The following is a 17,627-nucleotide window of genomic DNA, read 5'->3' on the forward strand; positions in this document are numbered from 1 at the left end:
ACAAAGTCCAAGATAAAGTAAATGTAATATGGTTAAGGAATGAAATTAGGTCACTATACAAGAAGAAACCCCAATTGAACTTACAACTATATAAAATTCATTTAACGGTAACTCAGACATTAACCCCATTAGAATGGAACTCTTTCCAACTTCATGTAGACTACAAATTGATGGTTTTACTCGACAAGAAGCAGGCCACTTTAGACAAGAAATTATCACATTTAAAAGAATCTCAAACGCTATCCATTGTACAGAATACAGATAAACAAAGAACAACTACTTCAAATGTCCACACACCCACAATTGTTAATTTAACCAACGTGCAGTTTTCTGGAACAGAAACGGAACTCCTGAATAAAGGTCCAAAGTATAACTGGCCTAGTGAAAAAAAGGACTTAGATATTATTACCACAGTGGCTGAGGTAGAAGCTAATATCTCTAAACTCCCCTTTGAAGTTCAAAATGACATTAGATTTGACATAAAAAAGAAATTACCTACACTAGCTAAAAAACTTAATGCTAAATCCGACTCTAATCAAAAATCTTTACTACGTAATTTGAGAACAAAAATAGAAGACAACAACATCATAGTCACAATAGCTGACAAGGGAGGGTCTATGGTGTTAATGGATAAGGACCATTACATAAATAAAACTGAAGAATTTTTTAAGGACAAGATTTATACAATAGTTAGCAAAGATCCTATCGTAAGAATACAGCGTAATTTAAAATCTCTAATTAAGAACTCCACATTCCTTCTCAATGAACAGGAACAACAGAGACTGATCAACATGAACCCCAGCATTCCAATAGCCAGAGCCCTACCTAAAATCCATAAAAACAACATTCCCGTACGTCCGATTATTAACTGCCGTAATAGCCCTACCTATAAAGTTTCCAAATATATCCACGGTTTTCTAAAACAACATTATAAGTTTAATAATAAACTTCCTTTAAAGAATTCAATCAAATTTTGCGATATTTTAAGTAAATTTGACTTACAACCTAACCATATAATGTGTTCCTATGATGTCATAAACATGTACCCGAATATACCTACTAAAGAAACAGTCAAAATTATCTATGACAATATTTCAAAACATAGCAGCCTGAGTAAGCTGGAAATTGATGAATTTATGAAGATCCTGAATATTGTATTGAATAACAACTTTTTCTCCTTTAATGGTAAGATTTATCAACAGACTGGCTTAGCCATGGGTGACCCTTTGTCCGGCATCTTGGCTGATATTTACATGGACTCAATAGAATACACGAAAATTAAAGAACATATAAAAGGTACATGTTTATGGCTGAGATTTGTGGACGACACGTTTGTAGTTATTGACAAAAATGTTACTAACAGCGACGAAGTTTTAGAGATTTTAAATAAAATTGATCCTAATGTAAAATTCACTAAAGAAGACGAAGTTAAACAGTCCTTAAATTTTTTAGATATAACGATCACGCGCGCCAATAATACTTTCGATTTTCAAATCTACAGAAAACCCACACAGTCTCCTATAACCATAAATAATTCCTCTTTACATCCTAAATCTCAAAAACAAGCGTCATTCTATAATTTAATACACAGAGCCTTAAAAATCCCACTATCCTCTAACAACTTTTTTTTTTTTTTTTTTTTTTTTGCTAGGGGCTTTACGTCGCGCCGACACAGATAGGTCTTATGGCGACGATGGGATAGGAAAGGCCTAGGAGTTGGAAGGAAGCGGCCGTGGCCTTAATTAAGGTACAGCCCCAGCATTTGCCTGGTGTGAAAATGGGAAACCACGGAAAACCATTTTCAGGGCTGCCGATAGTGGGATTCGAACCTACTATCTCCCGGATGCAAGCTCACAGCCGCGCGCCTCTACGCGCACGGCCAACTCGCCCGGTCTAACAACTTAAAAATAGAATTAAACTATATAAGGAACTTGGCCAAGCTTAATGGGTTCAAGGTTGAAATGATTAACCAGTTAATCAATAAAGTTAAATATAAACTATCCACGAATCTCATTCCGGATAAACCTAAAAAAACTAGTTTCGCTACGTTTACATACAATAACCCAGCCATCCATCAGATCGCCAACACACTGAAGAAATACGACACTAATATTGCTTTCAGAACAGTAAATACAAATCAAAGTATATTTTTTAATCATAATAAAGTCAATTATAAAAACAGCCGTTTTTCGAGATCTGGTATTTACAGACTTACTTGTGCTCAGTGTGGATTTAGTTATGTTGGACAGACTGGGCGCAGCTTTTATACGAGATATATGGAGCATTATAATGCCTTAAAGCACAACAAATATTCAGCGATGAGCTCATACATGAGTGAAACAGGACATCAGTTTACATCAATTGATAAAGATCTCACTATTCTAAAATGCATAGGCAAAGGAAAACTTATGAATGAATTAGAAAATCTTTACATCTTTTTACACCAAGCCTATAACAAAGACCATAATCTTAACGATACCACGGAAGCAAAAAATCCTTTATATGAGCTAACTCCAAAGTTATTAGGCATGGTGAATTCAAAACATAATACAATCCCGCCAACTTTTAGAACTTCTTGTTCTAAAGCTTCCACCACCTCGTCAAATGATAGGCCCGCCCATCTTGCTCCTAACAGCCCGCCAATAACAACACATGCGCGCAAGGATCCACCCACCATTACCCCCCCTCCATGTCCTTCACTGCCTCAGCCACACCGTTATAATACTAGAAGTCGAAAACCCAGTCAAGCTAGCGTTGCTGTAACAACCTGACGTACTTAATACGCACCGTACGAGTAAGTACCGCATTAGACATCTTTGACGTACGGGAAGTCTCCTGTACAGTACGGTATTATTCACCAACTTTCTTCTACATTTTGTTTCAGAAAATCCTGATCATTTCTTCCAACAAATGTTTCAACGGAATTATAACATCAACTTGACTATCTTTTAGATCCATTCGACTACCACATAATTTCCGAACTCCGCTAGCTTTGACATACGTTTTATCATTAGCAACGCCTCTACAAGAAGTTCCATTTTCTTTTCGACTTTCAGATATCCCAACCATATACATTTTAACATGTTTATTACGTTCACACTTCCGTTTTAAATAACTGACAGTGATTTTACCATCTTGGATTCAAACTTGGGAAATGAAGAAACATCCCCCCTTCGATGATTGTGTTTACACTCAAGGCCATCACAGTCTTAATGATATTATAAAAAAATGCATCCATTTTAGTTTTAAACTCTCAAAATTTCATGTTTAATCATGTTTTAATCTTCAAAACTGTTAAATCACTCTCTTTTAACATACTTTGGTGCATTATCGTTGTTTTAGATGTTATTGTATAATGTTTTACGAAATCATTTTTCAACATTTTAACCTATATTGATAAGATTAGAATGTCTCTATATGTATTATTTTTAAGATTGATATAGGCTGATGATGCCCGTTAGGAGGGTGAAACATGTACCTTTGACTTTTATGTATTATGTATAAAAAAATATTTGACCATATGAAATAGTGGATCATATTGTATTGTATTGAACAGGTGGACTTATAATATAATATTGTAATAATACTTGAGACATACTACTTTTGGTGCCAGTGCAACTACTCTCCGTTGCTCAACTTTAGGTTTAGTTTATTCTGTCGCCAACCATCTTCGCCACAAGCGCTGCACCGTGGACACATCCCTATGGGTATCGGCTGCGATTTGACGAAGCGACCAACCTGCCCTTCTCAGCCCTATCACCATACCCCTCGTAAAGTCGTCTGTATGCTGGAAATGCCTCCGTTGACGGCGGCCTGGCATTCTTAGCTATACACGTGTCCTGTGGCACACGACAACACGTTCTACAATGACTGTCGGCTGAGAAATTTCGGTACGAAGTGGGCCATTCGCCAACGCCGTGTCCCATTTATCGTTCGCTACGTGCGCAGCACAGCGGCGCATTTCACACCATGAGCATACCTCAGTGACGTCAGTCTACCCTGCAATTGGCATAAAGTTCTGACCACTCCTTCTTGGTGTTGCATTTGCTCTGTCAGTCAGTGTACATTTATGGGAGGAACAGATCTCATGGACGAGAACGTCAACAGATTCCGCGTGGCGATTAGGAGCAAAAAATGGTGGTGGGCAATTTTTTCCTGGATTTTAGACATCAGCCTGCAAAATGCTTGGTACATCAGCAACATGTCACGGCCTAAAATGACGCAGCTCCAGTTCAAGCGGGAAGTGGTGCAATACCACGTCAAATCCTATGGCACGGAGCCCAGGGGAGTGGGGCGCCCATCGCTCTCACTCATATGGAGTGAGGGCATATGACGCTATTGATGCTGGTTCGTCCATCGGATGCGGACATAAAGCCTTTAACAGGTCGCTTGATGCTATTCAACAATATTAGGCTAGCCAGCACTGGGGTTCATCCTCTCCCACCCTGCTATCATATATCATGTCATTCATTTCATTTCATTAGCTCCTCTGATACTTTTGGTATCAGGAAGGGCATCCAGTCGTAAAAACCTGCTACGAAGATTCGTCTCAATTCATACCCAACCCTGTAGAGAAATGGGACAAGAGTTGGACATACACAGACTTGGTATATTGTTGTAATAATTTCAGGTCTGTGTTTGCCGCATTTCATTACTAGGAGATTGGAAACATTATTGTACGTGCTAAAAATAACTTTCAGGAGGGTATCTGCTATACTAGAGGTAAGTACAATATAACACGTTCAGAATTCAAGTCCAAATAAACTTGTTTTTGTGTGTAATTTCATTTGCCATTTGTTCTCTTTTTCCTTTAAAAAAAAAAAGCTATTTATTTGGGGCATCTACCTAAGAAGATCTTTTGCCCCATGTTGTGAACCTGCGTGTTTTTGGAAATGGCAGAAGTATAAAGTGTTGAATGTGAGGAAAGGAACATTAAGGACAACACAAACAGGATAACAGGTGGACGTGTTGCCCCCTACACCGCGGGGCTGGACTGTTCTCTTTTTAGATTGAGACATATTTGAAACAGATGAGGATGAGGATTTCTCATCTAATGATTCCCTTCAAGACCTTTCTTTTCATATAAGTGACACTAGTGAAAGTCTAAGGGAAGAAAGTGACACAGAAGGGGAGTGGTTGTATACTATATAGAGAACAGACGAGACGGTGACAAATGGTCTCTCTGTTCTGGGAGACTGCTTCTGAAAATTGAGACTTCAACCAAGTACAACTAAGTTGCTTGTTTCCACCTGAACAATAAAATGGCAACAAGGGAACTTGCAGTTTACTTTAATAACACCCTCTTTTTCCACAACAGACTTCCCAAATATTTGGGTGTAAGACTGGACAGAACACTGTCATTCAAGGAACATCTATGAACGACTTCTGCCAAAATGAAAACAAGAAACACATCCTGCGGAAATTATGCGGTACCACTTTTGGTGCCAGAGCAACTACTCTCCGTTGCTCAGCTTAGGTTTAGTTTATTCTGTCGCTGAGTATTGTGCTCCGGTGTGGGTAAACAGTTCTCATGTAAGATTAATAGATGTACAACTGAATAACACCATGCGCATGATTACAGGAACAATTACTGTATGTCAACTCCCACACAATGGCTCCCTTTTCTCAGCCGCATCCTTCCACCTTATTTGTGGTGATACAACATTCTGATAAGAGAATATCGGAAGATCCAGACCAACAAACAACTGCCTATTCGTGGTGACATTGCCAATCTACATGTGAGACTATTACGTTCAAGACATCCACCTATCTGCAGAGCGGAGAACCTCGTAGCTAACAAATTCAATCTGGCTGAGAGATGCTCTCATGATTGGAAATTGTTTGCCCCTCCAGAGAGTTTAGAAATGCTCTGCCTAACTGAGAAGGTGCCAGGGTTCATTCAACCTAGAAAGATCTGGTCAAAATTAAATAGAATTCGGACCAATCACAGTGTATGTGGGGATCTCCTGTACAAGTGGAGGAAAAGACCTTCACCGTGTTACGAGTGTGGTGCTGTAAGACAGACTGTTAGGCCCTTAGTTCAAGAATGCACACAAACGTCTTACAGTGGTGAATAAAGAGACTTATTCCTAGGGACACCACAGGCACTTCAGTACATTTGTGATCTTGATGTAGAATTATAAATAATTTTCATATATGCCATATGATAAATAAATAACTACGGTATATAGATGACTTACCTGAAAATGACTACACAAAATGTGCTTGAGGACATCATATTCAAGTAGAACAGAAAAAATTCCCAGTATAGGTTGGAAGGACTCCAAAAGGAATTATTTAGATTCTGAAAATACTGGTCCTGATGGCACTGATACTGCATTAGCTGCTCTACTAATAGAGAAAGAACCATATGATTTTCTTCATTATTTATTGATGACAATGTACAGGACCTAATTGTCAATCAGATTAATGTATGAGGAGGGATCAAATATAAACAGGATTTTATTTTTATGTAAATTCATTTATTGAAAAACACAAGGTATTTTTCAACACAGTTTCCTGCTTTAGAAATACATTTGTCCCAGCGTATGGGCAGCTTTTTGATGCCCTCATCGTAAAAAGAACAGGGTCGTGTCACCAGTCAGCTGTGCACGAAGTCTTCCACACTCGTCATCTTGAAATCATTGCTCTTCTAGAGTTTCTTTAAGTGGTCCGAACAAATGGAAATCGCAGGGCCAAAAGTCCGGGCTGTAAGAAGGATGATCAAGTGTAGTCCAGTGCATTTCCTGTAGCTTGGAGACAGAGCTGCAGTATGGGGCCACGCATTGTCATGGAGGAGGATGACCTGTCAAATCGGTTGGCCTCATTTTTTGCGGTGATATGCAACCCTCGCCTTGTTCAACAGCTCACAGTAGTAAGCAGCATTGATTGTGCGTCGCTCATGCAAAAAATCAATCAGCAAAATGCCTCGCCGATGGAAAAAAATGGTTGCAAAAACCTTGCCAGCTGACAGTCGAGTCATGACTTTCACTGCTACTGCCTCCCCTTTCATCCGCCACTCCTTACTGGCTTGTTAGGCTTCGGGAGTGTAGTGCTGGACCCATGTTTCGTCATAGGTGATGATCCGACTCAAAAACGCATCGCCTTCTTCCACAAACCTTGCTGTAAGCCTCTGGCAGACCTCCAAACGTCTCAACTTCAGATTTTCGGTCGAAAGGCGAGGGAGCCATCTGGAACACACTTTACGGGGCTGTAGGTCGTTTGTGATGATTGCTTGACAGCTCCCAGCTGACAACTGCAAGCTTCTGAAATTAAGTTCCTCAGATCAGCTGTACAGAAAACAAGGAAGGACAGAATCAGGAATGATCAGATACAAAGAGACCTGCAGGTCAGCCTGACCATGGAAAAAAGGCTGAGTGTTGCAAGGTTGATGTGGCTAGGACACATTAAGCGGATGCAGGCGACTCAAACTCCAAGGAAGTATTTTGAGTAGGTCGTTCTGGGACGAAGACCTATTGGACGCTCAAGAGAAAAGTGGTTAGACCAGATAAGAGAAGACCTAGAGAAGAGAGGAGAAACATGGGGTGCCCTAGAGAGAGAAGAAACATACCAAGACTGTAATAAATAGAGGCACAAAACATCCTACTTGGCTCTTTAGATGGAATTCATGATGATCCTGATGGATTCCTTCTGTGTTGTGGTGTTAACAGCATGGATGCCATCTTTGCAGATAGCCGGGCTGAGTGGCTCAGACGGTTGAGGCGCTGGCCTTCTGACTCAAACTTGCAATTTTGATCCTGGCTCAGTCCAGTGGTATTTAAAGATGCTCAGTTATGTGAGCCTCATGTCGGTAGATGTAAATAAAGTAGTGGCAACGTAGTCCAGCCACTCGCAGGAGATCAGGTACGCAAATAAGATATGGGAATGTCGTATGCATTTTCGGGCATCCAGTCGGTATTATTATTTCTGTATGGCGTTGAATTGAAGAGTGTCGATTTCACCGCTCTAAAGCATCTTTTCAAAAAGTGATCAATCAATCAATCATTCAATACTGATCTGCATTTAGGGCAGTCGCCCAGGTGGCAGATTCCCTATCTGTTGCTTTCCTAGCCTTTTCCTAAATGATTTCAAAGAAATTGGAAATTTATTGAACATCTCCCTTGGTAAGTTATTCCAATCCCTAACTCCCCTTCCTATAAATGAATATTTGCCCCAGCCTGTCCTCTTGAATTCCAACTTTATCTTCATATTGTGATCTTTCCTACTTTTATAAACGCCATTCAAACTTATTCATCTACTAATGTCATTCCACGCCATCTCTCCGCTGACAGCTCGGAACATACCACTTAGTCGAGCAGCTCTTCTTCTTTCTCTCAATTCTTCCCAACCCAAACATTGCAACATTTTTGTAACGCTACTCTTTTGTTGGAAATCGCCCAGAACAAATCGAGCTGCTTTTCTTTGGATTTTTTCCAGTTCTTGAATCAGGTAATCCTGGTGAGGGTCCCATACACTGGAACCATACTCTACTTGGGGTCTTACCAGAGACTTATATGCCCTCTCCTTTACATCCTTACTACAACCCCTAAACACCCTCATAACCATGTGCAGAGATCAGTACCCTTTATTTACAATCCCATTTATGTGATTACCCCAATGAAGATCTTCCCTTATATTAACACCTAGATACTTACAATGATCCCCAAAAGGAACTTTCACCCCATCAACGCAGTAATTAAAATTGAGAGGACTTTTCCTATTTGTGAAACTCACAACCTGACTTTTAACCCCGTTTATCATCATACCATTGCCTGCTGTCCATCTCACATTTTCGAGGTCACGTTGCAGTTGCTCACAATCTTGTAACTTATTTATCACTCTATAGAGAATAACATCATCCACAAAAAGCCTTACCTCCGATTCCACTCCTTTACTCATATCATTTATATATAAGACAACATAAAGGTCCGATAATACTGCCTTGAGGAATTTCCCTCTTAATTATTACAAGGTCAGATAAAGCTTCACCTACCCTAATTCTCCGAGATCTATTTTCTAAAAATATAGCAACCCATTCAGTCACTCTTTTGTCTAGTCTAATTGCACTCATTTTTGCCAGTAGTCTCCCATGATCCACCCTATCAAATGCTTTAGACAGGTCAATCGCGATACAGTCCATTTGACCTCCAGAATCCAAGATATCTGCTATATCTTGCTGGAATCCTACAAGTTGAGCTTTAGTGGAATAACCTTTCCTAAAACCAAATTGCCTTCTATCGAACCAGTTATTAATTTCACAAACATGTCTAAAATAATCAGAAAGAATGCCTTCCCAAAGCTTACATACAATGCATGTCAAACTTACTGGCCTGTAATTTTCAGCTTTATGTCTATCACCCTTTCCTTTATACACAGGGGCTACTATAGCAACTCTCCATTCATCTTGTATAGCTCCTCCGACCAAACAATAATCAAATAAGTACTTCAGATATGGTACTATATCCCAACCCATTGTCTTTAGTATATCCCCAGAAATCTGATCAATTCCAGCCACTTTTCTAGTTTTCAACTTTTGTATCTTATTGTAAATGTCATTGTTATCATATGTAAATTTTATTATTTCTTTGGCCTTAGTCTCCTCCTCTATCTCGACATTATCCTTGTAACCAACAATCTTTACATACTGCTGACTGAATACTTCTGCCTTTTGAAGATCCTCACATACACACTCCCCTTGTTCATTAATTATTCCTGGAATGTCCTTCTTGGAACCTGTTTCTGCCTTAAAATACCTATACATACCCTTCCATTTTTCACTAAAATTTGTATGACTGCCAATTATGCTTGGCATCATGTTATTCTTAGCTGCGTTTGTGAATTAAGATCGAGGTTGCCCGTGGCAAAAATGAGTCAGAATGTTATTGAGGATTGCGTAAAGCCCGTGGCGAGAATGCTTTACCGTATAGGTTGGTTGCAAGATGGGTCAAGGCGTCGAGCTTTTTATTGTAACAGTGGCATTGGGAAGTCTTAGAACACCCTCCGTACTGACCAGACAGGAGTCCTTCTGACTTCAACCTGTTGCCGAAGTTGAAGGAACCCCTCCGAGGCTGTCGATTTCCTGATGTGGCATCTGTACTCCGCGTAGTAGGGCGCTCCGTCACTGTCATGAACAGTGAACGCCTTGACAACAGTCTCCTTTGGCTTCCTGACATTTGACGAAAGGTAGTAGATTTTGTGGGTGACTACATTGAAGGAATGTACTTGTTAGTTCATTAAATATTGCCAACTATCTGTATTGCCAGTACGTTATTTACAGCCCTTCTATTTATTAAGATAGTAGGAGATAGTCGAGTCTGTTCATTTTTCTCTTTGTCGACATCTACTGGCTGTCGCATCCTGTAACATACTGTATTTACATCATATTACACATTAACAAGAATTCTTCTCCTAAGTTCCAGAAATAATTCATCATTTGTAGTATTCTTTATAATTCACTAAATCTCCTAGTTGTAACATCTCTTTCCTTTTTAGGAAAAATATATGAAGTGGTGAAAGAGTATCTTCTACCATGTGATTGTTGCTTTACTCCAGAACATCATATGGCAAGAATGAGACCAGAGCGCTTCAATCATCCAAGTAAGGAATTTGATCTATGAACTTTTGTTTTAATTTGATGCTTGAAATATTATACATGTAATTTTGGAATTGCATCCCTGAAAACATCCATTAGTTATAATGTTTGAACTTATGTTATTGACATTACATGTTATGGCCAATAACATTCTTCATAATTTTACTTTAATACATACTGTAGATAAGTGCAGTTGACTTAATGATTGCATTTAGCTAATGAGGACTAGGGCCCAGATTTCTGTGTATTATCAAAGTGCGAAATATGTACATACAATGTAGTAAATGTCAGTGAAATTTATATATTAAAACAATGGAATCCTCCATGACCAGAGCCAACAATTACCAATTACCAACCAACATAGATGGGTTATTATTCACTTATGGGATCCCATACTAAATTTTAAAATCAAAATGAATTACAACGCAACTTTCTAAATATATTGAAATCAAATGATTCTAGTTGCTCTGAAACAAAATTCGTGCAAACACCACACCGATCCGTTTCCAAAATAATCACCAAGTCACATAAATAAATAAAAATTCACTAGATAGAATTAGATATTATCTGCCACATGCAATATAATGCTCAAATCAAATTATGAGCAGATCATAAGGTAACTCGGATAGATATCACTTCACAGTTACAAATCACAATAGCCGGAAATCAGATGAATGCACATCTCTGTCAAGACAACTGATGAAACTTGAAACAATAACCATTATATCAAGAGATAAGATAACACACAAAGCCAACCAACCAAATACAGATAAGAAAGATGACGCAAGAATATTTAAGGGAGCAAAAACGATATTGACTTCACCATCGACTTAAATTTCCGAATCTTACCTGTGCTGAATTTAATTAAACATATTTCAAATATTTAACATTGTAATAAAATTATTTACTAATAATACGAGGGCAAGTCAATAAGTTTCTGCAATCAATTTTTTATAATTTACTACAAAAAGAGTGCACACTTTTTATTGATATCCTTTTTCAACATAGTCACGCTGCATTTCAATGTACATGATCCACCGTTTCACAAGCTTTCTGATACCCTCTGCAAAAAATGTGTTTGGTTGCACCGCTTCCTTCACCTGTTGATCGTAGCTGAATCGATGGCCTCTTAGAGCATCTTTAAGTGGACCAAACAAATGGTAATCCGATGGGGCGAAATGGCACTGTACGAAGGATGCTCCAACACCTCGAAACACAGCATCTGAAGAGTTTGAACGGTGTGGGCGGCGGTATGTGGACGCACAATGTCATGCAACAAAAGAACTCCTTCAGACAATTGACCTCTGCGTTTGTTGCAGATTGCAGGTTTCAGCTTGTTTACCAGCATACCACTGTAACGTTCAGTGTTTACGGTTTCCCCCTTTTCTTAGTAATGTTCGAGGATTGGCCCTTGAGAGTCCCAAAACACTGTGAGTATCACTTTTCCTGCAGAAGGTTGACTCTTGAATTTCTTTTTGATTGGGGATCCGGGATGCTTCCATTCCATGTTCTGACTTTTGCTCTGTGGTTCGAAGTGGTGAACCCATGTTTGATCTCCAGTGATGATCTGTTTCAGAAATGTTTCACCTTCGTTAGGATGATGGTCCAGTAGGTGCTGACAGATTCTCACACAATTGCTCTTCATTGAGTTGTTTTGGAACCCATCTCGAACAGACTTTGTGAAAGTTAAGCCTGTTATGCATGATTTCATATGCAGAACCATGGCTAATATGCATATGGTTTGCATGTCATCAACAGTCACCCATCTGTTATACAGGATATCACGCACTTCTTCAATGAAATGAAACTGGATCTTTCCTCATCCTTCACGCTCATGCAACCCCTCTTGAACTGTTCAGTCCACTGGTAAACACTTTGCTGTGGCAAAACATTGTCCTCGTATTGTGCTGAAAGTCTTCTATGAATCTCTGCTCCTGGTACACCCTCAGACCGCAAAAAACGGATTACGGAATGCCGTTCTTCCTTGGTGCTTAACGATTCCAAATAACCGTTCTTTTTCCGTGCATGTTTGCATGTTTTGGCCTTTTTAGGACAAAATTCGTGCATAATGCATATTTTGAAGATTTTGGAATTAATTGCAAATATTTGGACGTTTAGTATTGCATAATATGACTTTTCTTGTGACTTTGGCGCATATATAATGCTACCTTACATGATAGTGCCTTTTAGGAATGTTGGTTTGCAGAATTTGGAGCATTTTTTCCACGTTATACAGAATGTCTATTACTGAGAAACGGAGAGAATTTATCCCTGGCATCCTACACGACAACCAAAATTAGTACATAATCCAATTAACCAAACACTTTCTTATCTGCTGCTTGAGTAAACATTGACGTAAGCCGGAAGGCCCCACGTCAATCTGTGTAATTCTTGGGATTAAATTGTCCCAGTTATACATTGTTATAAATCGAACCATAAATTGTGCATTACTCATTGACGGCTCATTCTTTTGTCTGTGTTAGACGAACAAAATAAAACTTGTATCGCATTTCTGTGACGCCACGTTACTGAGCTAGCAGCTGGTTTTGCACTGAACCCTCTTCCATTGTTATCCTGGATTTTCCTACCCTGGAACTCTAACTCGTCACTTTGTTATCGCAGCAGCCAATCAATGCCAGTCATTGAGGAGATTCAAATGTGTCTGCCATCATCGCACGGAGAAGTATAGCTGCGGCAGCTAGATATAAATTGAAAAATGTGAGCCGTTCAAATCCTAATTTTGATTCGTCAAGCTTATATAATTACAAGTAATGAAAATCATTTTATTGTCCGTATTGAAAGAATCTCAATAATAATATAAGAGAATTTATTGGACTCCAACCTATTCAATACATTACAGGATGTTAACATTTTTAGTTAAACATCGTTAAAATGGAGACATGTTTCGCCCTCCATATGGGGCATCATCAGTTATATCAAAGCACCTCAAAATTAAACCAGACGTATGGTTGGAAATTATGAACATAATATGTAAGAAAGAATACATTAGGTTTTAACGATGTTTAACTAAAAATGTTAACATCCTGTAATGTATTGAATAGGTTGGAGTCCAATAAATTCTCTTATATTATTATTAAGCTTACATAAGGTGTATTGTAGTGAAAATGCAAAAGACGTTCAATTTGACCTCACTTTGTCCCAAATATCTTCAATTAATTATGCACTGTCACTTCTTGTGACGTAGAACTTCTGTGCTTAAGGATGTGCTGAGAGATAAACGGACGAGCTTCAATCAAGGCAGTTTGGGGAAATTAGTTTTTGTACAAATGTTTCAAAAGGAAGTGAATTTTTATTGTGCATATTTCCAGTTTATCGTGCATGTTTTGCTATATGATAGTGCATGAATGCATGCATATTTTGAGATTTGATAGTGCATGGAAATCCGGGCTCTAGTGATTACACATATATTCTATCCAAGATACTTATTTTAATGAATCAGTGGTGTTAGAAATTTTTAAGCTCATGGTACCAGAAGTAGCACATGGATATATTTTTCAACCATGTTAGGACCCTTTTCGGAGCTAGTCCTACCCAGGAAGTGGTGCCCCTTCCATGTGAGTCCCAGAGTATACTGACCCCGTGTGTGGCATCTGGTAGGAGTCCCAGCTCAGGGTTACGAGTGAAGACCTTAACGGCATCTACAGCTGAGAAGGTTGACTTTGGTGCGGTGGAGATGGCAGAAGAGGCAGCCCTGTATTCAGGGATTAATACAACCTGCTGCCTTGTAGGTTGAGGTGACTGGACATCAAAGGCTAAGAGAGAAAACCTTGAAAGAAAATCTCCCTCTGTGTTAGGCTCAGCAAGTCAACAGAGGGATTATTGAGGAAGTTGCTTTCAAGAATAATAAGAGCCTCGGATGTAGGAATTCAAGACAGCGACATCAGTTTGGTGCGAATGACGCCTTCCACCCTGATGTTACACCAGTTACCCAAACCAAACAAAGACAAAGTATCAGAGTGGGAACATCAAGGGCCGGTTGCATAAACAGTTTACCTCAGATCAGAGATGAAATTGATCTCAGTTCTCGCTAAACTCTGATATTTTTTGTTGTTGTATAAACATTAATCTGAGATCAGTTCCCACTGAACTAGGATTAACTTTCACTGGTGAAATTTCTCCGATCAAGCTCTTTGATCTCAGTTCAAGGAGTTGTTTTCTGTTAGAGATACAAGAACAGTGGATTGTGGACATAATATTAACCTGTGTTCTTACGGTAAATGATAAGAAAATACAAAAAAACTAACCTAGTACATTGTTAGCTATAGTTGTCTGTATGTAGGCTATATTACGTGTCTTATAATGCAGTGGAACATAATTCTACAACATAACATCTATGAATTGCTTAAGATATTATATTATCTCATTCATATTTTACAGATGTCTGATTACTGGGATACAGAGGGTTATTAAGCTAAGTTGTCCACCTCAAATAACTTATGGACCATTCTAATTTTCTCTGCAATCATTTAAGTAAAGCCTAGGAAAACAACAGATAGGGAATCTGCCACCTGGGCGACTGCCCTAAATGCAGATCAGTATTGATTGATTGATTGATTGATTGATTGATTGATTGATTGATTGATTGATTGATATAGTGATTGATCAGGATATAATGGCATCAATATCATCTGAGATAATGGTATAAACTGTTTTTAAAATTGAACTACAGTGTTTTCTAAACGTAACCTTAAATCTACAAATATTTCAAATTCAGCACTGTGATTATTCCAAAAATTGATCCAAGTACTTCTCGAGAAAAAGTAATGTATTAAAACATGCTTCATTTGCCATCTGGAGACTGCCCTGTTCGATTTGCGCTACGTGTAAACATGAACTAGCTGTTGACATACAGAGTTGCTTCACCTTTTTTCTGACAGCTATGTACTCACTCTGCTGTGCTCATAAATGCACTATTATCAAATGTTCGATTTAACACTTTTAATATCGCCGTAGGTAACAGGTAAAGGAAAAAACGGAGGCCGATGACCTTAGATGTTAGGCCCCTTTAAACAACAAGCATTAAGGAAAAACAGACATGCGATGTGGTCTATGTGACAACATTTTTATCCTGATATGATATGAAACCACACAAGACCGAATGAGCTAATGCAACTGGGCAATTACCTCTTTGTAACACTAATCTATTCTTCGAAGAATGAATAAAAGAAAGAGAACTGCCATGAAGGCCATGAAAATGAAAGACGCACTAGGCTTCGCAAACCTAACACCATTGGGATCAGAAAGGAACAATGGTTGACTGAGGGAAATCTGATGGGAAAGGAAACCTGTCGCATATCTGTTTTTGCTTCATCTGCTGCAAGAAAAGCATATGAAGAAATTCCAGTACATGCTGCAAACGATGTTCATGAAAGAGAGAACACAGCTATGAGGATAGCAATTATTAATAATGTAACAATATTTACAAAAGTATACAGTTGGCTGTTGCAAAAATTGCATAATGTAGTATATTTTAGAATACATGCCCTTATTAATGTCACTGTACTAAGCATTTAAACTCAGTCTTCCTTATTGTCCAGGCCGCCTTCTTTTTCCTCTTTTCTTCATGGGGCCTCTAAATATTAGTTCCTAATTAGCGTTGACCTCATAAGATCTTTTGCTACCATGTTTTTCCTTCATTCCCACCTAGATATACCTGCTCCCGTCACAAAGCTGCAGGTTGTTCTTATTGGGTCTTCGTGGATTTTTTCTCTCTCTTCACCTGGTAGTCCTAGAGTGGAGAGTCTGATTCTACCAAGCGCCTCACATTCAAAAAGTATGTGTTCAGCTGATTCCTCTCCTTCATTGCATTTCCTACAGATATTGTTGTCCAGGCCTAATTTTCTTCTCTTCTCTAAAATTTCCAACTCTTTAGTACCTTATCGAGATTTAAGGTCTCCATTTCAACCCTATGTTCAGCTTGTAAACATTCTATTTTCATCTTTTCCTCACTTTCTTAACATTCTAAGCGTCTTTTATAAAACAATCGCTTTATTTCAAGTACACTGTCAGTCTTCTTTCTCTTCAGCGATCTTGACTTCGTGACTTCATCAGCTGTTAGGTCTATTGATTTGGATGTAGGAACCTTAAATAAAGTGCCAGCAAATTTAACTTACGTAATACAAGACTAATGTGAGATTTCTTCACTTTCTTGTTCAATACAGCTTCATTCTAGGCTGGTATCTCTTCCAACAATATCAAATGCTTTGCAATAGCATGTGACTCATCAGAGGTAGCGACGGAAATAAAGCCATTGCCGCCGTCCAGCTCTGAAACAAAACAGCAAAGGACTATACACACACCTCATCAACAGGAACTTTCGTTGAAGTGTAACAGCAAAATTAATTCGGTTTAAAAGGCAGACAATAACTAAATGATTTAGGTCTCTAAGGTAGCATCTTGCACAGTAAAATGCAGCTCACCTGACATAACCTCAGGATGAAAATTGGCGTAGTCGTCATGTGGATTGCTTAGGGAGGAAACTGGGCCTGCAGGGCAGCAATAAATTTATGTCCTGTCTCATCCGCGGTTGGGTTATTAAAATTACCACCTCCTGTCCTGCTCAGTTTAATCTTTAAAAAAATGCATTATGTTAATATTTGCGTTGTTTTTGATAACAAAGTAACATTTCCGTATAGTTTACAACTTATCATGATCAAATGCTTTCCTCGTTTTCTTTTTTTTATATTCTCATAGCACAACTTTAATGTTTGCCATGGCCGATTAGGCCAATTTATGTTATGAGAATTAAAATCGGAGGCAACATTTTTCCTCACATTCTGCTTTTGCGTGGATGTTATCGCATCTGTCATTTTTTAATCTATAATATGTTATATTTCCCTCCTTTATCTGCTTAATTTCAGTCATTATGTTTTCTTCCTTTCACACAGCACACAGGAATACAAAGGATAACAGTCTCAAACTGCGCGCCACGACCAGCAATACTCAACTGTTTCTGCGAATTGCCAAATGGTCACATATGAACTGAGATCAAAACTAAACTTTGATCAGTTGATCC

At 38.6% G+C, this 17,627-nt stretch overlaps 1 protein-coding gene across 1 annotated transcript in view; it reads left to right on the forward strand.

Moving 5' to 3' along the window:
* Positions 1-17,627, forward strand: part of LOC136857263 (uncharacterized) — a 45,303-nt gene that overhangs the window by 22,369 nt on the left and 5,307 nt on the right. The window contains exon 3 of the mRNA XM_067135768.2: positions 10,492-10,596. Coding sequence (XP_066991869.1) covers positions 10,492-10,596 — 105 coding nt within the window. The remainder of the gene's footprint in view (positions 1-10,491; positions 10,597-17,627) is intronic.

Source organism: Anabrus simplex, chromosome 1 (assembly GCF_040414725.1).
Source record: "Anabrus simplex isolate iqAnaSimp1 chromosome 1, ASM4041472v1, whole genome shotgun sequence".
Lineage (NCBI taxonomy): Eukaryota > Metazoa > Arthropoda > Insecta > Orthoptera > Tettigoniidae > Anabrus > Anabrus simplex.